This window comes from Pristiophorus japonicus, chromosome 15, assembly GCF_044704955.1.
Source record: "Pristiophorus japonicus isolate sPriJap1 chromosome 15, sPriJap1.hap1, whole genome shotgun sequence".
Classification (NCBI taxonomy): domain Eukaryota; kingdom Metazoa; phylum Chordata; class Chondrichthyes; family Pristiophoridae; genus Pristiophorus; species Pristiophorus japonicus.
Window position 1 is genome coordinate 39,422,888 of NC_091991.1, and position 19,540 is coordinate 39,442,427.

The 19,540-nt window shown below is 42.0% G+C and overlaps 1 protein-coding gene across 2 annotated transcripts in view; it reads left to right on the forward strand.

The window, feature by feature from the left end:
- The window catches only part of asz1 (ankyrin repeat, SAM and basic leucine zipper domain containing 1), a 129,009-nt gene that overhangs the window by 78,445 nt on the left and 31,024 nt on the right, over positions 1-19,540 (forward strand). For both annotated transcript variants that reach the window (XM_070901617.1, XM_070901618.1), the window contains exon 10: positions 5,726-5,838. In XM_070901617.1, the coding sequence (XP_070757718.1) occupies positions 5,726-5,838 (113 nt within the window). The remainder of the gene's footprint in view (positions 1-5,725; positions 5,839-19,540) is intronic.

Consider the following 19,540-nt stretch of genomic DNA (forward strand, 5'->3'; position numbering starts at 1 on the left):
ATAACTAGCTTACATCTGGTTTAGCCATCCATCATCAAATCTGGCTCGACTGCCCAATACTCCAGGAGCATCCAGGAAAGCAAAGTAGTCCCCTGCTTTTTACTATTACCATTGTTTTGAAAGGAAGGGGCCAACACCCAAGGAGAGGGAGACATTTACAAAGTAAGCTACCATGGGGACCAGGCAGGGAAGTTTGGTGGTCAGCAGTTTAGTGAGAATGGGGTTCTAGCAAATTGAGCTTGTGTGGTGGGGGGTGGGGGAGGTGAAGATGGGTGAGAAGCTATAAAGAGCCATGGGTTCAGAGCTTGGGCCAGAGGAGCCTGGAATAGATTTAGCTTGGAGGACAAGGAAGGGAGGGAAGCAGATGCTCAGATGATCTCGATCTCAAGCAGGTCTTGCTGCAGTTGTACAGGACCTTGGTGAGGCCTCACCTGGAATATTGTGTACAGTTTTGGTACCCTAATCTGAAGAAGGACATTCTTGCTATTGAGGGAGTGCAGCGAAAGTTCACCAGACTGATTCCTGGGATGGCAGGACTGATATATGAAGAAAGACTGGATCAACTAGGCCTTATATTCACTGGAATTTAGAAGAATGAGAGGGGATCTCGGAGAAGCATATAAAATTCTGACAGGATTGGACAGGTTAGATGCAGGAAGAATGTTCCCGATGTTGGGGAAGTCCAGAACCAGGGGTCACAGTCTAAGGATAAGGGGTAAGCCATATAGGACCGAGATGAGGAGAAACTTTTTCACTCAGAATTGTGAACCTATGGAATTCTCTGCCACAAAAAGTTGTTGAGTCCAGTTCGTTGGATATATTCAAAAGGGAATTAGATGTGGCCCTTGCGGCTAAAGGGATCAGGGGGTATGGAGAGAAGGCAGGAGTGGGGTACTGAAGTTGCATGATCAGCCATGATCATATTGAATGGTGGTGCAGGCTCGAAGGGCCGAATGGCCTACTCCTGCACCTATTTTCTATGTTTCTATGTAATCGAGGTGACAAGCCATGAGCTCCTTGTACTAGCTGGGTTGGGAGAGGGTTGAAGGAGATGGTTGGTAATGGACAAAAGAAGCTGAGGGTTATCTTTGCTCTCCTGGAAGAGTGGGTGGTTTTGTGGAGGAGAGTAAGGCCTAAGTGAATGTGATATGGTCTAGCCACAACTGGTGATTGATGGCTAAGCAAATTGTGCACCAGATGTGCTGAAGGCTGCACCCCTTGGACTTGAAGGAGTGAAGATGGGGGCCATACCGGGGCAGCAACTGGGAAGAAATGCAGTCAAATTTTTGCTTTGGACAAGAGCATCAAAAGTGGTGGTGCAGGAGTGGTTGAGCAAATCAGTGAATGCAGAAGTATTGTTGCCAATGGATGGGCAAAAGTTTAACAGTTGGACGTTTGAAAGTGCATTTGCAAGTGAACAGGGATCATTTTTTTCCAGCACACACAAGGAGCTTAGTTGGAGGGGAGTAGGGGAATATGGTTGGTGAGGGATATAAGGAAGTGGTCAGCAACGGCCTTGTCGATCTTATTTTCATTTTTTAAATTCATTCACAGGATGTGGATGTCGTTGGTAAAACCAGCATTCATTGCCAATCCCTAGTTGCCCTTGAGAAGGCGGTGGTGAAACACCTTTTTGAACCGCTGCAGTCTGCATGGTGAACGTACTCCCACAGTGCTGCTAAGTAGGGAGTTCCAGGATTTTGACCCAGTGACGACGAAGAAATGACAATATATGTCCAAGTCAGGCTGGTGTGCAATTTAGTGAGGCACTTAGAGGGGGTGGTGTTCCCATGCACTTGATGTCATTCTTCTTCGAGCTAGTGGAGGTCTAGCAAGGGGCAGCCTTGAATGTGGGTAGGAGAGTCTATATGAAGGGAGAGGTTTAAAGAGGACAGGAGGACAGTGATTTCAGAGGAGAGAGGGAAAGCAGAGCTGAGATGGGGATTGAAATCAGCAAGGATGAATCAGTCCCTCAGTGCAGGCGCTGTGGGAGAAACTCTGAGTGAGAATCAAGATTCCCAACAATTTAAGTTTTAAGTGGGAGCTCTAAGTTTGTTTGTTTCATAGAATCATAGAAAATTATGACACAGAAGGAGGCTATTCGGCTAATCGTGTCGCTACCCAGCCTAATCCCACCTTCCAGCACTAGGTCCATAATCCTGTAGGTTACAGCTCTTTAAGTGCACATCCAAGTAGTTTTTAAATGTGATGAGGGTTTCTGCCTTTACCACCCTTTCAGGCAGTGAGTTCCAGATCCCCACCACCCTCTGGGTGAAACATTTTTTCCTCATCTCCCCTCTAATCCTTCTACCAACTACTTTAAATCTATGCCCCCTGGTTATTGACCCCTCTCTAAGGGAAACAGGTCCTTCCTATCCACTCTATTTATGCCCCTCATAAGGATCTGTGGACATACTGAAAGGTCCCTCTGTTCCTCCACACCTCTCAATATCCTTCCATTTATTGTGTATTCCCTTACCTTGTTGCCCCTCCCCAAATGCATTACCTCACACTTTTCCAGATTGAATTCCATTTTCCACATTTCTGCCCAACTGACCAGTTAATCGATATCTTCCTGCAGTTTAAAGCTTTCCTCCTCACTGTCAACCACACGGCCAATTTTTGTATCATCTGCAGATTTGTTTGTCTTGCCCTCTACATTTAAGTCTAAATCATTAATATATACTACAAAAAGCAAGGGACCGAGTACTGACCCCTGTGAAACCCCACTGGAAACAGCCTTCTCGTCGCAAAAACACCCGTCAACCATTACCCTTTGCTTCCTGCCACTGAGAAAATTTTGGATCCAATTTGCCACTCTCCCTTGGATCCCATGGGCTTTTACTTTATTGATCAGCCTGCCATGTGGCACCTTGTCAAAAAGCCTTGCTAAAATCCATGTAGACTACATCAAAAACACTGCCGTCATCGACCCTTCTTGTTACCTCCTCAAAAAATTTAATCAAGTTAGTGAGACACAACCATTCCTTAACAAATCCATGCTAACTGTCCTTGATTAATCTGTGTCTTTCTAAATGAAGGTTTATACTGTCCCTCAAGAGTTGATTCCAATAATTTTCCCACCACCGAGGTTGAACTAACTGGCCTGTAATTACTCGGTTTATCTCTTCCTCCCTTTTTAAATAATGGTACAATGTTAGCAGGCCTCCAATCCTCTGGCACTACTCCTGTTGTCAGGGAGGATTGGAAAATGATGGTCAGAGCCTCCGCAATTTCCTCCCTTCTTTTAATAGCCTAGGATCTATTTTATCTGGCCCTGGTGCTTAATCTAATTTCAAAGATACCAAATCCCTTAATACTTCCTCTCTTACTATGTTTATTCCATCCAATATTTCACTCTTTCCCTCCTTAACTTCAACATCGGCATCATCCCCCTCTTTTGTGAAGACAGCTGCAAAGTATTCATTAAGTACCTGACCCACATCCTCTAGCTCCACACACACATCATCATTTTATATAAGAACGTAAGAAATAGGAGCCAGAGTAGACCATTTGGTCCCTCGAGCCTGCTCCACCATTTAATAAGATCATGGCTGATCTGATCATGGACTAGCTCCACTTCCCTGCCCACTCCCCATAACCCTTTATTCCCTTATCGCTCAAAAATCTGTCTATCTTCGCCTTAAATATATTCAATGACCCAAGTGCCACAGCTCTCTGGGGCAGAGAATTCCACAGATTTACAACCCTCAGAGAAGAAATTCCTCCTTAGTTTTAAATGGGCGACCCCTTATTCTGAGACTCTGTGCCTTAGTTTTAGTTTTCCTTATGTGGAAATATCCTCTCTGCATCCACCTTGTTGAGCCCCCTCATTATCTTACATGTCTCGATAAGATCACCTCTCATTCTTCTGAACTCCAATGAGTATAGGCCCACCCTACTTAACCTATTTTCGTAAGTCAACCCCCTCCGGAATCAACCTAGGCAGGATTGACATATGAGGAGAGACTGGATTGACTGGGGCTGTATTCACTGGAGTTTAGAAGGATGAGAGGGGATCTCATAGAAACATATAAAATTCTTTCGGGACTGGACAGGTTAGATGCAGGAAGAATGTTCCCAATGTTGAAATCCAGAACCAGGGGACATAGTCTAAGGATAAGGGGTAAGCCATTTAGGACTGAGATGAGGAGAAACTTCTTCACTCAGAGTTGTTAACCTGTGGAATTCCCTACCGCAGAGAGTTGTTGATGCCAGTTCATTGGATATATTCAAGAGGGAGTTAGATATGGCCCTTACAGCTGAAGGGATCAAGGGGTATGGAGAGAAAGCAGGAAAGGGATACTGAGGTGAATGATCAGCCATGATCTTATTGAATGGTGGTGCAGGCTTGAAGGGCTGAATGGCCTACTCCTGCACCTATTTTCTATGTTTCTAGTGAACCTTCTCTGAACAGTCTCCAATGCAAGTATATCCTTCCTTAAATACGGAAACCAAATAGGCCCTACTCTTTCCTTAGTTATCCTCTTGCTCTTTATGTAATTATAAAACATCTTTGGGTTTTCTTTAATTCTACTTGCCAATATTTTTTCATGCCCTCTCTTTGTTTCCTAATTTCCTTCTTAATGTCACCCCTACACTTTCTAGACTTTTCCAGGCTTTCTGCAGTATTGAGCTCTCGATATCTGATGTAAGCTTCTCTTTTTTTGTCTTATCTTACCCTGTATGCACCTTGTCATCTAGGGGGCTCTAAATTTGTCAGTTCTACCCTTTTTCTTTGTGGTAACATGTTTACCCTGAATCCATGTATCTCCCTCTTGAATACCTCCCACTGCCCTGACACTGATTTACCTTCAAGTAGCTGTTTCCGGTCCACTTTTGCTAAATCACTTCTCAACCTAGTAAAATTAGCCTTCCCCCAATTTAGAACTTTTGCTCCTGTTTTATCTTTTTATCCAAAATTATGCTAAAACTAACTGAATTATGATCACTATCGCAAAAATGCTCTCCCACTGATGTTCCTTTCACCTGCTCAGCTACATTCCCTAAAACTAAATCCAGAACTGCCCTGCCCCCGCCTCCCCCCCCATTGTTGGGCTTGGGCTAAACAAGTTCTTCAGAATGCAATTTAGGAATTCTGTGCCCTCTATATTTTTTACACTGATAGTATCCCAGTTAATATCGGGGTAATTGAAATCCTCCACTATTATTGCCCTATTGTTTATGCACTTGTCAGTAATTTGCCTACACATTTGCTCTTCCATCTCCCTTGGACTGTTTGGGGGTCTATAGTACACTCCCAGCAGTGTGATTGCCCCTTTTTTGTTCTTTAGTTCAACCCATATAGCCTCATTTGATGACCCTTCTAACATACCATCCCTCCTCACAGCTTTAATTGTTTAACCAATACTGCATCCCTCTCCTTTTTTAAACCCTTCTCTATCTCATCTGAAAATCCTGTAACCAGGAATGTTGAGCTGCCATTCCTGCCCTATCACCATTGAGAATTTATGAATTATGTGCAAATGAACAAAATATGCCTAAGGATATTATTCTGAATAAAGATAATTACAAAATTATGTGCATGTAAATGGGTTTGCACACAAACGAAGCATTCTCTATTGCCCTGAGGGATTCTAATGAAATGTAAAAATACACCAGTGGTTAAAGGTAAATTTGTAGAGAACTATGAAAACATGAATAGCTATTTTCTAAACTCATCATGGTCTGAGCATAAATTATAGACACTTTAATTTTTACACAGATTGGAATTACTGATCCTAAAGATCAATGGAAAATTATGGAAGCAGTTGGTGAAATGCAGCCAGAAGAGTTACAAGTTGCCCAGTTACCTACACTGGATACCTTTGATTGCAGGTAATAGAAAATAAAGTGAAGTGAATAACTACTTTAAGCAGCTGAAGCAGGTATTTTTCTAATAGCACAGTGGCTGTTAAAAAAGCACCATAGTGAGTACTCAAATTCCTTTATATTTTGCAGCAGTTCTGTCATTTTTCATTAATTTAACATCTATCTCTATATCACTTGCTTTAAGGTAACTCGATGTAATAGTGAGCGAGTGCTGCACTGTTGGGAGATACTGTCTTTTAGCTAAAACATTGAACTATCTGCATATTCAGACTTAAAATCCATGGCACACTATTGGAAAAAGGTTTTTCCCAGTGAACTGATGAACATTTCTCCCTCAACCAGTATCACCAAAATAAAAGGTCAACTTTTACTGTTTGTGGGGCAATTGATTGCTACGGTTTGCTACATAACACTAGTGCACTTCAAAAGTAATTCATTGGTTGCAAAGCACTTTTGAGACATCCCAAGGAAGTGGTGCTATATAAGTGTAAGTTCATTTTTAAATTCAGGGGAATAACAGTAAAGTTATATGGAGTAGCCCAGCCACCTTTAGTTAGCATTATTGGTTACACCTGGCTGATAAAGCGGATATTTCTATATCCTTTTTACCAGGAAGCTGAGAGATATGTGCCCCATATATGAAATGCTTTGGGATGTCCTGAGATATGAAAGGCGCTACTTACATTTAAGTTGCTCTACCAGTTTTGCCCTCCCTATTGTGTACTACTCGAGTAGAACACAATTCTGTGGAGGGTATTAAATGATAATTACCTCCTCCCCAGATGAAGCTATCCTCTATATACTGAACTCCCACCCACAGTATTTTCTCTAATGCTTGATCTTTTGAAGAAAGGAGCAATAATATTTCCCTTTTGACTGAGTATAGCTAATAGCAATGTGATTTCTCTTGAGCTGTAAAATCACTTTGAAGCTTAAAAACAAAATGGGCACCAAATTTCTTTTCTCCCCTAAATAGCAATTGCAAAGGCTTTCTGGCCAAAGTATTTTGGGTCCAAAATTCGCCACCATTTAGCTCCATTTTTTTTGAGCTAAGTGTTTTTTGGAGCTAACTTAATTTTGCAAATTTCGCAAAAGGTTTAACACCATTCTTAACAGATAATGGCCATTTTTAAAAAAAATACTGTTTTTCTGACGTCACTCGGGGTCAAACCCACCTATAACGCCATTTTTGCTAGTTTTGCCCATTAGGATTTTTTTTTTTTTTTTTAAGGACAGCATTATGGAACACCATTTAAAACCTTACCATACCAAATTGAAATCGGCATTACCAACGCCCTCTTTGGAAACGGAGCTGAGTTATAGCTTTTGGAGCGAGGCAATAAAACTTATATTGCACAATGCTTAAAAATGCTTGTGCAGAGGGAAAAGACCAACTTTATTGAAGTTCAAAACTGCAATTGCAAAACGTGGTTAAGTTCCACCGCCGAACTGTTGACTTGGCTTCCACCTCCCCCCACGTTTCTTTCCAAGCCGAGCTCCTGTGTCCGGTTGAGCGTTCAATCGTGTCGGCCAGCGCTTGGCTTCCACTTCCCTCTCCCCCCACCCCACCCCCCGGGCTTCTTTCAAAGCAAGCAACAAGCTCCTGTGTCCGGCCGAGGGTTGAAACCTGTCGGCAGCCCCTATCCCTGACCAAATGGCCCTCCTCAGCCCTGCCCTTAACCCTGGCCGAAAGGCTTACCTTGCATTACCCTGGAAACCTAAATGCTTGGGCATGCGCAGAGAAGGGGCCTCACTTTTTCAGCGCTAACAATTAGCTCCACCCTCAAAACCAAAGGTCTTTCTGCGCTGCGCCAAAATCTTTTGTTTGCCGCTATTTCAGATTTTTTTAAACGGCCATTAATCTGAAATAGCGCCAAAAAAAGGCAATGTGGAATTTTGGGCCCATAGATCTTGCAGATCAAAATTATTTTAAAATGACTCCCACTGGTTATAAAATACAGACATTTTGAAGATTTGTAATTGTTGGCAGTGGATTAAAGCAGTACACTGACTTGCTATATGTTCAAAAAGGCAAAGGCTATTTTGGAAAATTGCTTATTGGGACAAAGTGAAGCAACTTGCAGGGAGAATGTGGGGAACAAGCAAAGTATAATCCAGCAATGAGAATTTGCTTGAAAGGCACTTGAAGTAAAACTAAAACTATTCTCATTTGGAAGTTTCTCCCGGTAAGACCCTTAATCATTTTAAAGTTAAAGTGAAGAATTTGATCTAACTTAAGGAATTTGTATTCCTAAATATTAAAGACTAAAGTATCCATATCCATTTAAATGTAAGATTGTTATTGTCACCATAAGAATTATTTTGCAATGAAAACCTCTGTCTCCATTCACGTTGTGTCCTAAGAATTCATGAAACTGCTAAGGGGGCATTCATCAGTAACAGATTATTGTCAATGTGTAGATGTAGTTTGTACAAATTTCACATTATTGATGCTCTTCAAGCAAATATCGCAATTAATTATGTGCCATGGAAGACCTTGCAGTAAGCAGACAGGCGTTGAAACCCTTAATTCCCTCTGCCTCTCTGCAAATATGCCTAGGTTCACAGAACGTCCCTGAGATTGTCAGAAAGTTTGGATTTAGGTTATGGATGACAGAGGGAATGAGATCAACTATTACCCTGTCTCCCAAAATAAGCTGTGATTTAATTAATCCGATGTGAGGGTCTTAACTACCTTTGACAAAATGCTTTTTAAATCAGTGTTTTGAATGAAAACATTTTTGCTAAGATAATGTTTATAATAATTTGCAATGTAAATTGTGGGCACAAGACTCGGTTTGTTCCATTTTTACCTGTAGAGTGTGCTTGAAATCCAATATTTTTGTTTTCCTGAAGGAGTTATTTCTTGATGTTCAAATTTCTTAATTATCAAATATTTATCACCTACATTCCACATTGAAGTTACAAAAAAGATTTTAACAAAACGTATTCTATTCCTTGATAAATGAAGTAAATATTTGAAAAGAGGGGGGAAACAGTTTATATGAATTTTGAATACAGACTATATGAGCAAACTCTGACCTTTTTAATGTTAAACTAGGTGTCAGAATAAAGCAGTCCAAACAAATCCAGCTGGAGTTGGTGTTTGAGTTGCTAAGTATATCAAACATGCTGAAGCATGGGACTGAGTGTCGATGTTTTATGGGGAAAAATTGTTAGACACACACACATTTCAGGAATCTGACCTTGCAATCTGTTTCTGGGATGTGTTTATATACATTTTTTGGTAAGATCTGGCTTTACATCTATCACGGGTCTTTCCATGGTACATGTAAAGTAGTCATTCAGTGGTAAAAAAAATATTATGGAAATGTTCATTTGTGTGTGAGGGGTGGGGGGGGCGGAGAAGGAAGAGGAGGAGAGAGGGTTGTATTCTGACGGGGTGTTTAAAAGTCATGTAACTTCAAATATATATGTTAATTAATCTTCACATTGTCAGCTCAGAAATTCATCCAAACCAATCCCCTGGTGTCACCAACCATCACAAGAAAATTAAAACATCAAAACTAGAAAAACAAAGTAATCTGCAAATTTATCATAATTTCTACATTTAGAAAGGGGGACGGGGCTAATAGTGAAAATGTTTCTATAAAGATTATTTTAATACATTTGTATTGCTTTTTGTCTTTTAATTTTGGATGGATGGAAACAAGAATACTAGTCACTCATTTTATCCAGATAGTGTATCCTTGGCCTATAAGTAATGTATCAATTATTAGTTATATGGGGCTCAATTTTCTCCAACCCCTTTTTTCGGTGCGCTTACCTTAAATGCGTCGACTTTGCGCGCTGGAAACGGCGGCGAGAAAAAGTGGCCCCATCCTGCCTGCTCTGCCGAGTCTCCGGTGTCCCAACGTGGCGTAGAAAGCACTACCAACAGCTGCGCGCATGCGCAATGAAGTCTGTGCGCATTCTCCTCGCCCTCCCAGCATTTCCTGCGGGCTGTGAGCAGGACCCGATGCTCGCAGCCCCTATCCCCGGCCGAAGGGACGCCCCGATGTTCACCGCACCCTATCCCAGGCCGAGTGGCCTCCCGCACCGGCCGGCCAGCCCGCTGACTTCCCGGGCCGAGGTAGGACTTCAGTTTTATTTTTTATTTATTAATGGTTGTGCTTTGTTTAGTGAGGAGAGTTTTGATTGGAGTGGGGAGGGGAGGTGGGGGCGAGAAAGTGTTTTGATGGGTGGGGGGGACTTTAAAAAAACTTGATTCTGGCATAAAGGTAGGACTTCTGTTTTTTATTTGTTATTGATTGATTGCTTATTACTTTTTGGCCTTTGTTTAGTGCTTTGTAAGTCTTGGTGCAGGTCCTCTCAGCTTCCTTGTATTTTTTATTTGTTATTGAATGCTTATTTTTGTGCTTTGTTTAGTGCTTTGTAAGTTTTGGTGCTTTAAATTCTTGGTGCGCCGAATTCTTAACTGCACGCAATGTTTTTCAGAGCTGGCCACATACGCTGACCTAAGTGGATTTGGAGTAAGTTTTAACTGGCCAAAGTGGCATAAATGGCCAAAATTGGCGTAAGTGTCTGGGAACGACCCCTTATGGGGAAAAAAAAACTGAACTAAAAAAAAACGTACCTAACTGATTTACTCTGGAGCAAATTTTGGGGGGAAAATGGCATTTTTTAACTTGCGCCAGAAAAAACAACTTACTCCAAACAAATTAATGCAAGTCATGGCCAAAATTGGGCCAGATGAAGTCTGTCGCTATAGGAGTAAACTCGATCCCAGTATACTCCCAAAACTATATGACAATTAAATATAAAGTAAAGCCATTTTGGGGAAATACATTATGGAGCGTGTTACTCTCTGAAGAATGGAAGAAAAACCTGTAGCATAATAGCACCAAATAAAGTATGATAGGATAAATTAAATTGCAACTTCAGGGGAATATTGGACAGCTTCACTGCAGCTTTTTTATTTTCTACTGTGTATATACTTTCAAGTGCAAGATCTAAAATCATGAATTGTAACTGTAGTTGGCCTTTTTAGTAGTTGAGACATTTTGCTGCAACTAAATTAAGTGACTGAATTGGAATCTACCTGATTGCAACATCAATAAAGTCTGTTCCACTAATGTTTTTATCATTTCATAAAGGGAATGTGTAAATCTGAATTATCTGCTACAAGTGTTGCATTTATTTATGCAAATTGAATAATTTTAGATGTTCATCTCCTGTCAAGTGATTTGAAATGTGCTGCCTGGCTTCGTTTTAATTCTAAATTGAAAGAAATGCCAATATGAAGTGGACTACATTTTAATATATTTCCATTTCAATTAAAATGAGCAGAGAATTGCATAGCAATAATTTCTAATAATTTGTGATACGAATAAAACTTTGAAAAAAGGGTATTTATCCAAAAAGTATAAAGTTGCTGTTGCATTTCTTTCAGTTTTCATAATCCCAGGCTGTAGTACAAGTAGATTATTTTCTGGTGTCTGTACTGCTGTGAAGCATCAGGAAATTACATTGTAAATAGCAAGAACACATTTCTCTTGATTTTTTTTCCTTGCCCTCCAAAAGTTGTCTTCCCCTTCCTCTCTTACACACTGTTACTCTGGAGTATAGTTTCATGGGTTTGGCAGTTCTGTGGTACCCCAATCAAATGGCTATTCTTGTGCAAGCCTGTGTATTGTATTTAATCACAAGGACATCATCTTCACCAGATCTCCACTAAATGCACATTTTTCGAACAGAGCATTGGATAGTAATCAATAGTAGGAACACTGCATGGCTTTCCCCCCTCCATAGCCCGAAGACCAATTGTAATGACCCCTCTGTTGCCCTAGCTTAGATCAGCTAATAGAACAGGCCAGCAATCATTCTGGGACTTTCCTGATCTTAATGGCACATTACTGCATCACACAGTACTAGACTATTGGAAGAGACAAATTTAAAACTATAAAATATACTGAATGAAGTTTTTATCTGCCTGGTTTAAGAAATGAAAAAGAAATATGCTCTAGTTTCCACTGTGTAGACCCACGTTAGCACCAGATAGTCAGGTCTTCAAACTCTTCCAGACGAAGCTCCAAACAGGTTATGTATATGGAACAGAATATATCTAATAATGAGTTGCAGTGACAAGTCAACAACTGGAACAGCATTTCGCCTTTTGTGTCTCTCTCCTTCTGGGTTTTGACTTCGATAACTTACTATTTTCCTCCCCTGGGATTGGGGGGACCCCAACCCCACCTTCCCAGAGTCTAAAGAGGGATGTGAGGACAAAATATACCAATCAAGCCTTAAGGCCTTATCAACCTCCTGATTTGAAACCAACAAAAAGAAACTTAGATGACCCTAACTCTCAGATCTCATTGTAGACACTGTACCATCCCATTCCACTTCTTCACATCCAGAAGGTGACAGAGATTTTGATGATGTTGACGAGGATGAGAACTGTAACCCATTGGTAGTAATCACTGGTACCTCCTTGAGGTTTTCTGGTACCTCCTTGAGATTTTTCCCATATTCAATATGTCATACACATGAAGGTCATCAGCCACTATGCCTTACAGTAACTTCAGAAGCTTAGAATTTGTGTCCAATCATTTTCCAAGTGCTCTGTATGGACCCTTATGGATAGTCATTAGTTTAGCAATCATAACTTTACTGTAATCAATCTAGGATCGGCCTTGACTTTAAACAAATCATTAATATTGAAACATACTGAGCAAAAGGTTTTATAAATCTGGGTAAAGGGTCCATTAAAAACAGACACAGGCAAGACTATAATGGACAACAGGGAACTGGCAGATTTGTTAAACAATATTTTGTATCTGTTTTGACAGAGGTACAAGGGAACATAAAAATAAATCAAGGGGAGAAACTTGGTGGATGTAATATAAGTAAAAAAAAAATAGTAATAGAGAAAATAATGGAACTTATGATAGAGAAATCTTCAGGACCTAATGGTTTTCACCCCAGGGTATTAGAAGACAGGAAATTGCAGATGTGTTTGTCATAATCTTCCAAAATGCTCATCTCGGTAACTACTTTGGCTGTTGTGCACCTAGTGGGGAATATCTCCATTTGAAGAAGTTAATAAATATGAAAGAACGACTCCAACAATGTGCCCCTGTAGGCTTTATAACCCTTTTGGAGCTTCCTGTGATGGTTTTGAAGCTTGACATGTACGACAAGACTTTACATCACTATTAACATCCCTTCTCATATCCAGCCAGCAGATTTGTAGCATTTGTTTTGTGGAAAAACAAGTGCCCACTCATGGGATAGTCATGGAATTCTTTCATAAATGATCAGATGAAGGGACTATTTTCTGCCTGTTTCGCCTCTGTGAAGCTTTTGGGGCATTTTTCTATGTTAACGACACTATATAAATGTAAGTTTGAGAGTTAAGCGGTCTCGGCTAGACCCACCTAGCAGGTAGAAAAATGCTGGGCCTTATGTTTCTCCTCACTGACTAAAGTTACGATTGTTCAGATGCCATTTGTGAAGATCCATATAAGCACCAGATATAACAGGGTGTTCAATTTTTTCCAAGCAAAAGCATTGTTATATATGTAGAAATTATTTGTTTCATTGTTACCAGTTATTATACTCAATCATCAACTTCAAAAGCTGTTTTTCTCCCTCTCTCTCCCTCTTCCCCCACCTCCCGCCAGAGAATCTTCTGGGTTTTGTTTTATTTATACTCGATTGCCTCTTCCTCAGTGATGAGAAGAGTCATAATTCCATCTTCAATGGCAGCAACTGCATTTTTATAGCACCTTTAACATGGTAAAATGTCCCAAGGCACTTCAAGAGTGTAATCAGACAGAAATTGATACCAAGTCATGGAAACATTGGGAGAGATGACCAAAAGCTTGGTCAAAGAGTTAGGTTTTAAGGAGCATCTTAAAAGAGGAGAGAGAGGCAGAGGTTTAGGGAGGGTATTCCAGAGTTTAGGGCCTGGGCAGCTTTCTGTATTTGTTCATGGGATGTGGGCGTCGCTGGCAAGGTCATTATTTATGGATGCGTTTATTTGTACTGCCAAAATGGCCACCTTGTCTCTGGCTCTTCATTATCACATGACCTATTGCTGATTGGTCCCCTTGGAGGATAAGCTACACCCTGAGGTTTCTCTGGAATGTGTAACTGGAAGCGCCGAGCCCAAATTCTGACTGACTTTGCGAATTCGATCCATTTTTACTTCAGAAGCCACAGAGGATAGATCTCCCCAAAACCAACCATGTTCCTGCTGAAGTCCCTTACCCCAGCACATGTGCTGCCTCCCCCAGCTGAAGTCCATTACCTCAGCGTAAGTGCATCTCTCTCTCAGCCAGTGCAAGTGCTGCCTCCACCAACTGAAGTCCATTACCCAAGCACAAGTGCATGACCTTACCCCACCACCCACACCCGCCACAGATGGGGTATTGTGTGTGGGTCGCGGATTGTTAAGATTTATTGGGTATAAAGTGAACAATGACAGTGTTGTGACTTCTGGATTTCATCCACTCCAACGATGTCCCTTGTAAAACCAAGCTTTCCGAGAAATCGGGTGTGGGTGAAAAGGGGGTTGGAAGAGTGTGATCCGTCTTCCCTGAGTTCCCTCTCTCCCCTCTCCCACTTCCCCTCCCAACCCCCTCGCGCGCTCTCTCTCTCTCTCTCTCTCTCTCTCTCTCTCTCTCTCTTCTCCCTCCCTACCCCCCCTCTCTCTCTCTCTCTCTCTCTCTCTCTTTCTCCTCTCCTCTCCTCTTCGCTCCCCCCTCACCGCGCGCTCTCTTCTCTCCTCTCCGCCTCTCCTCTTCACCCTCCCCCCCCCCCACCGCGCGCTCTCTTCGTCCCCCCCTCTCCTCCAAGAGTACAACTGGAGCACATGGCCTTCTGGCTTCGAAGTGAGACAGAGCCAATGATTGGATAACAAGCGGTACAAAGTCAGGATTAGCAGTAGAAAGAATTTTTGTGCATAAATGATTACTAGAGTATGGAATGTTTTACCATGATTATTTAAGAAAGAAGGTGGAGGTCACTTGAAGAAAAATATTAAAGGATATGTGGAAAGAGCAGGGAAATCTGATAGGAACAAATACGCTGTGCTAACTGGCCGCCTTCTGTGTGAAAATATCTGAGATTCTTTAATCTAGGGTGTTTGGCAGTTTTAAGAACATAAGAATTAGGAGCAGGAGTAGGCCATACGGCCCCTCGAGCCTGCTCCACCATTTAATATGATCATAGCTGATCCAATCATGGACTCGGGTCCACTTCCCTGCCCCCTCCCCATAACCCCTTATTCCCGGTTAAGAAACTGTCTTAAATTTATTCAATGACCCAGCTTCCACAGCTCTCTAAGGCAGCAAATTCCACAGATTTACAACCCTCTGAGAGAAGAAATTCCTCCTCATCTCAGTTTTAAATGGGCGGCCCCTTATTCTAAGATTATGCCCCCGAGTTCTAGTCTTCCCCATCAGTGGAAATATCTTCTCTGCATCCACCTTGTCAAGCCCCCCATAATCTTATACGCTTCGATAAGATCACCTCTCATTCTTCTGAATTATAATGAGTAGAGGCCCAACCTACTCGACCTTTTCTCATAATCAACACCCTCATCTCCGGAATCAACCTAGTGAACCTTTTCTGAACTGCCTCCAAAGCAAGTATATCCTTTCTTAAATATAGAAACCGAAACTGTATGCAGTATTCCAGGTGTGGCCTCACCAATACCCTGTATAACTGTAGCAAGACTTCTCTGCTTTTATACTCCATCCCCTTTGCAACAAAGGCCAAGATTCCATTGGCCTTCCTGATCACTTGCTGTACCTGCATACTAACCTTTTGTGTTTCATGCACCAGGACCCCCAGGTCCTGCTGTACTGCAGCAATTTTTCTCCATTTAAATAATAACTTGCTCTTTGATTTTTTTTGTTCTGCTAAAGTGTATAACCTCACACTTTCCAACATTATACTTCATCTGCCAAATTTTAGCCCACTTACTTAGCCTGTCTATGTCCTTTTGCAGGTTTTTTGTGTCCTCCTTACACATTGCTTTACCTCTCATCTTTGCATCGTCAGAAAACTTGGCTACGTTACACTCGGTCCCTTCTTCCAAGTCGTTGATATAGATTGTAAATAGTTGGGGTCCCAGCACTGATCCCTGCGGCACCCCACTAGTTACTGATTGTCAACCCGAGAATGAACCATTTATCCCGACTCTCTGTTTTCTGTTAGTTAGCCAATCCTCTATCCATGCTAATATATAACCCCAACCCCGTGAACTTTTATTTTGTGCAGTAACCTTTTATGCGGTACCTTGTCAAATGCCTTCTGGAAGTCTAAATACACCACATCCACTGGTTCCCCTTTATACACCCTGTTCGTTACATCCTCAAAGAATTCCAGCAAGTTTGTCAAACATGACTTCCCCTTCATAAATCCATGCTGACTCTGCCTGACTGAATTATGTTTTTCCAAATGTCCTGCTATGGCTTTAATAATGGACTCTAACATTTTCCCAACCACAGATTTTAGGCTAACTGGTCTATAGTTTTCTGCTTTTTGTCTGCCTCCTTTTTAAATAGGGGTGTTACATTTTCAGTTTTCCAATCTGCTGGGACCTCACCAGAATCTGGAGAATTTTGGTAAATTACAACCAATGCATCCACTATCCCTGCCGCTACATCTCTTAAGACCCTAGGATGCAAGCCATCAGGTCCAGGGGATTTATCTGCCTTTAGTCCCGTTACCTTACTGAGAACCACCTCCTTAGTGATTGTGATTGTGTTAAGTTCCTACCTCCCTATAGCCCCGTGACTATCCACTGTTGGGATATTTTTAGTGTCCTCTACTGTAAAGACTGAAACAAAATATTTGTTCAGAGTTTCTGCCATCTCCATGTTCCCTATCACTAATTCCCTGGTCTTGTCCTCTAAGGGACCAACATTTACTTTAGCCACTCTTTTCCTTTTTATATACTTGTAGAAACTCTTGCTATCTCAAAAAGGAATTAGATGTAGTCCTTACTACTAGGGGGATCAAGGGGTATGGCGAGAAAGCAGGAATGGGATACTGAAGTTGCATGTTCAGCCATGAACCCATTGAATGGTGGTGTAGGCTCTGTTTTTATATTTCGTGCTAGTTTACTTTCATAGTCTATCTTCCCTTTCTTAATCATTTTTTTCGTCATTCTTTGCTGGCTTTTAAAAGCTTCCCAATCTTCTGTCCTCCCGCTAGTTTTGGCCACTTTGTATGCCTTTGTTTTTAATTGGATACCGTCCTTTATTTCTTTAGTTAGCCACGGATGGCTATCTTTTCTTTTACACCCTTTCCTCCTCACTGGAATATATTTTTCGAAAGTTGTGAAATATCTTCTTAAATGTATGCCACTGCACATCAACCGTCCTACACTTTAATCTATTTTCCCAGTCAACCTTAGCCAACCCTGCCCTCATACTTTTGTAGTCTCCTTTATTTAAACATTTAAGTTACCAGTGCTAATCTATATCCACCACTAGGTGGGCACATTTACTTAGCATAGCCTGGAAGATGCATCCATACTCGGGGCTCAATTTTCCTCGGTCATTTGCGCCGTTTTTTTGCCGTAAGTTTTTAACTTAAAGTTTCCCCAAGGAATCTGTGCCAGCGTAACTGAGTTAGTGACGATTTTTTTTTAGCTTTGTTTTTTTTGACATGGTAGGGGCGGTACCTCATGTCTGTGCCAGTTGTTATCATTTTTCAAAGTTTGCCCCCAAAAATGTTCTCCTAGGTCGGCATATCTGGCCACTCCCGAAAAACCTTCTGGTGAGTTAAAAGAAAGCAGCGCACATTGAAAAATCGGCGCGGAAAGACACCATTGTTTTTTATCGAAGTTTTGGCGGGCGATAAGAACACTTTAAATATGCATAATAAAGATTACATTTCTTTTACCTTTCAACGGAGGTGCTGTTGAACGCGATCGGAAGAAGTCACAAGACTGCAATGGGGAGGGGTTCCCGATCACTGTGCTTCCTCAGACCTGGGTGTGGTCCGTACAGATCTTGGGGAGAGGGCACAAAGAACCTGTCCTGCCTCCCTGCCATTTTGAGCTTCTTGCAAAGGTAACATTTAATCATGGGGGCAATACTGACAATGCCATACCTTGTGTGAGCCTTCTGCATCATGGTGCTACGGAGGAGACAATTGATTCAACGTCATCGCATGAGGAACCTCAGAGCCCGTTGGGTGCTGGGCAGGTGGCCTTACCCGCTTCGGGTATATCGAGACAGACATTCGTACCTGCACCTGAGTGATGCAGACTGTGTCAGAAGGCTGCATTTCCGCAAAGAAGTTGTAACTGAGATCCGTGAGTTGGTGAAAGCAGACCTGCAACCGAGAAGCATCAGGAGGATTGTTCTGTCAGTTAAAGTGAAGGTTACAGCTGCATTTACATTCTATCCTTTCAAGCTATAACTGGGGATGTGTGTGCCATTTCTCAACATACAACACATGTCTGCATTCGGCAGGTGACTGCTGCACTATATGCCCGCAGAAATGACTATGTAAAGTTCTCTGTGACCGCCTAGGCAATGCGTGAAAGGGCTGTGGGCTTCTCCAGGATTGCTGGCTTCCCAAAGGTACAGGTCTGCATTGATGGTACCCACATCGCCTTGTGAGCACCTTTAGAGGATTCCGAGATGTACAGGAACAAAAAAGGCATCCTCTCCATTAATGTACAGCTAGTGTGTGACGACATGCATCGCAATATGTCAGTCGATGCAAGATAGCCTGGCAGCACCCATGATGCGTTCATGCTACGTGTTATATCTGCCATGTTTCAGCAGCAGTCAGAAGGGCAGAGCTGGCTACTGGGGGACAAAAGGTACAGCCTCGCCACTTGGCTCATGACACCCATACGCGTAACCCAGACAGAAGCTGACCGGGAATACAACATGTCGCACATTGCAATGCGCAGCATCATGGAGAGGACCATTGGCATCTTGAAACAGCGTTTCCGATGCCTGGACCATTCCGGAGGCTATTTGCTATACTCCCCTGAAATTGTCAGTCAGTTCACTGTTGTGTGCTGCATGCTGCATAACTTAGCCATCCTGAGGCAGCAGCTGCTAGTAGGAGAAGACCCACCTGTGATGAGAGTGGCTGATGATGAGGAAGATGCAGATAACGAGAACGAGAAAGCCATGCAACTACCTGAACCCGGAGCACGACGGCGGAGGAGGACAAGCTGTCGTGCCCCTTTAACCATTGCTCGAGCCTTGCGCCTGCAGCTCATCCATGAACGCTTTGCTGCCTGAAGGCTCAGTGACAATTATTCCACATGGACCATGTTTACAGACTAAACGGTGGCACAATTGAGGAACAGCGGAGGACTTTTAAGGAGCTCTTTCATAGTGCGCAACAAAAATATATTCCAGTGAAAAAGAAGGATGGTAAGAGAAGGGATAACCAGCCGTGGATAACCAAGGAAATAAAGGAGAGTATCAAATCAAAGACCAATGCGTATAAGGTGGCCAAGGTTAGTGGGAAACTAGAAGATTGGGAAAATTTTAAACAACAGCAAAGAATGACTAAAGAAGCAATAAAGAAAGGAAAGATAGATTACGAAGGTAAACTTGCGCAAAACATAAAAACAGATAGTAAAAGCTTTTACAGATATATAAAACGGAAAAGAGTGACTAAAGTAAATGTTGGTCCCTTAGAAGATGAGAAGGGGGATTTAATAATGGGAAATGTGGAAATGGCTGAGACCTTAAAC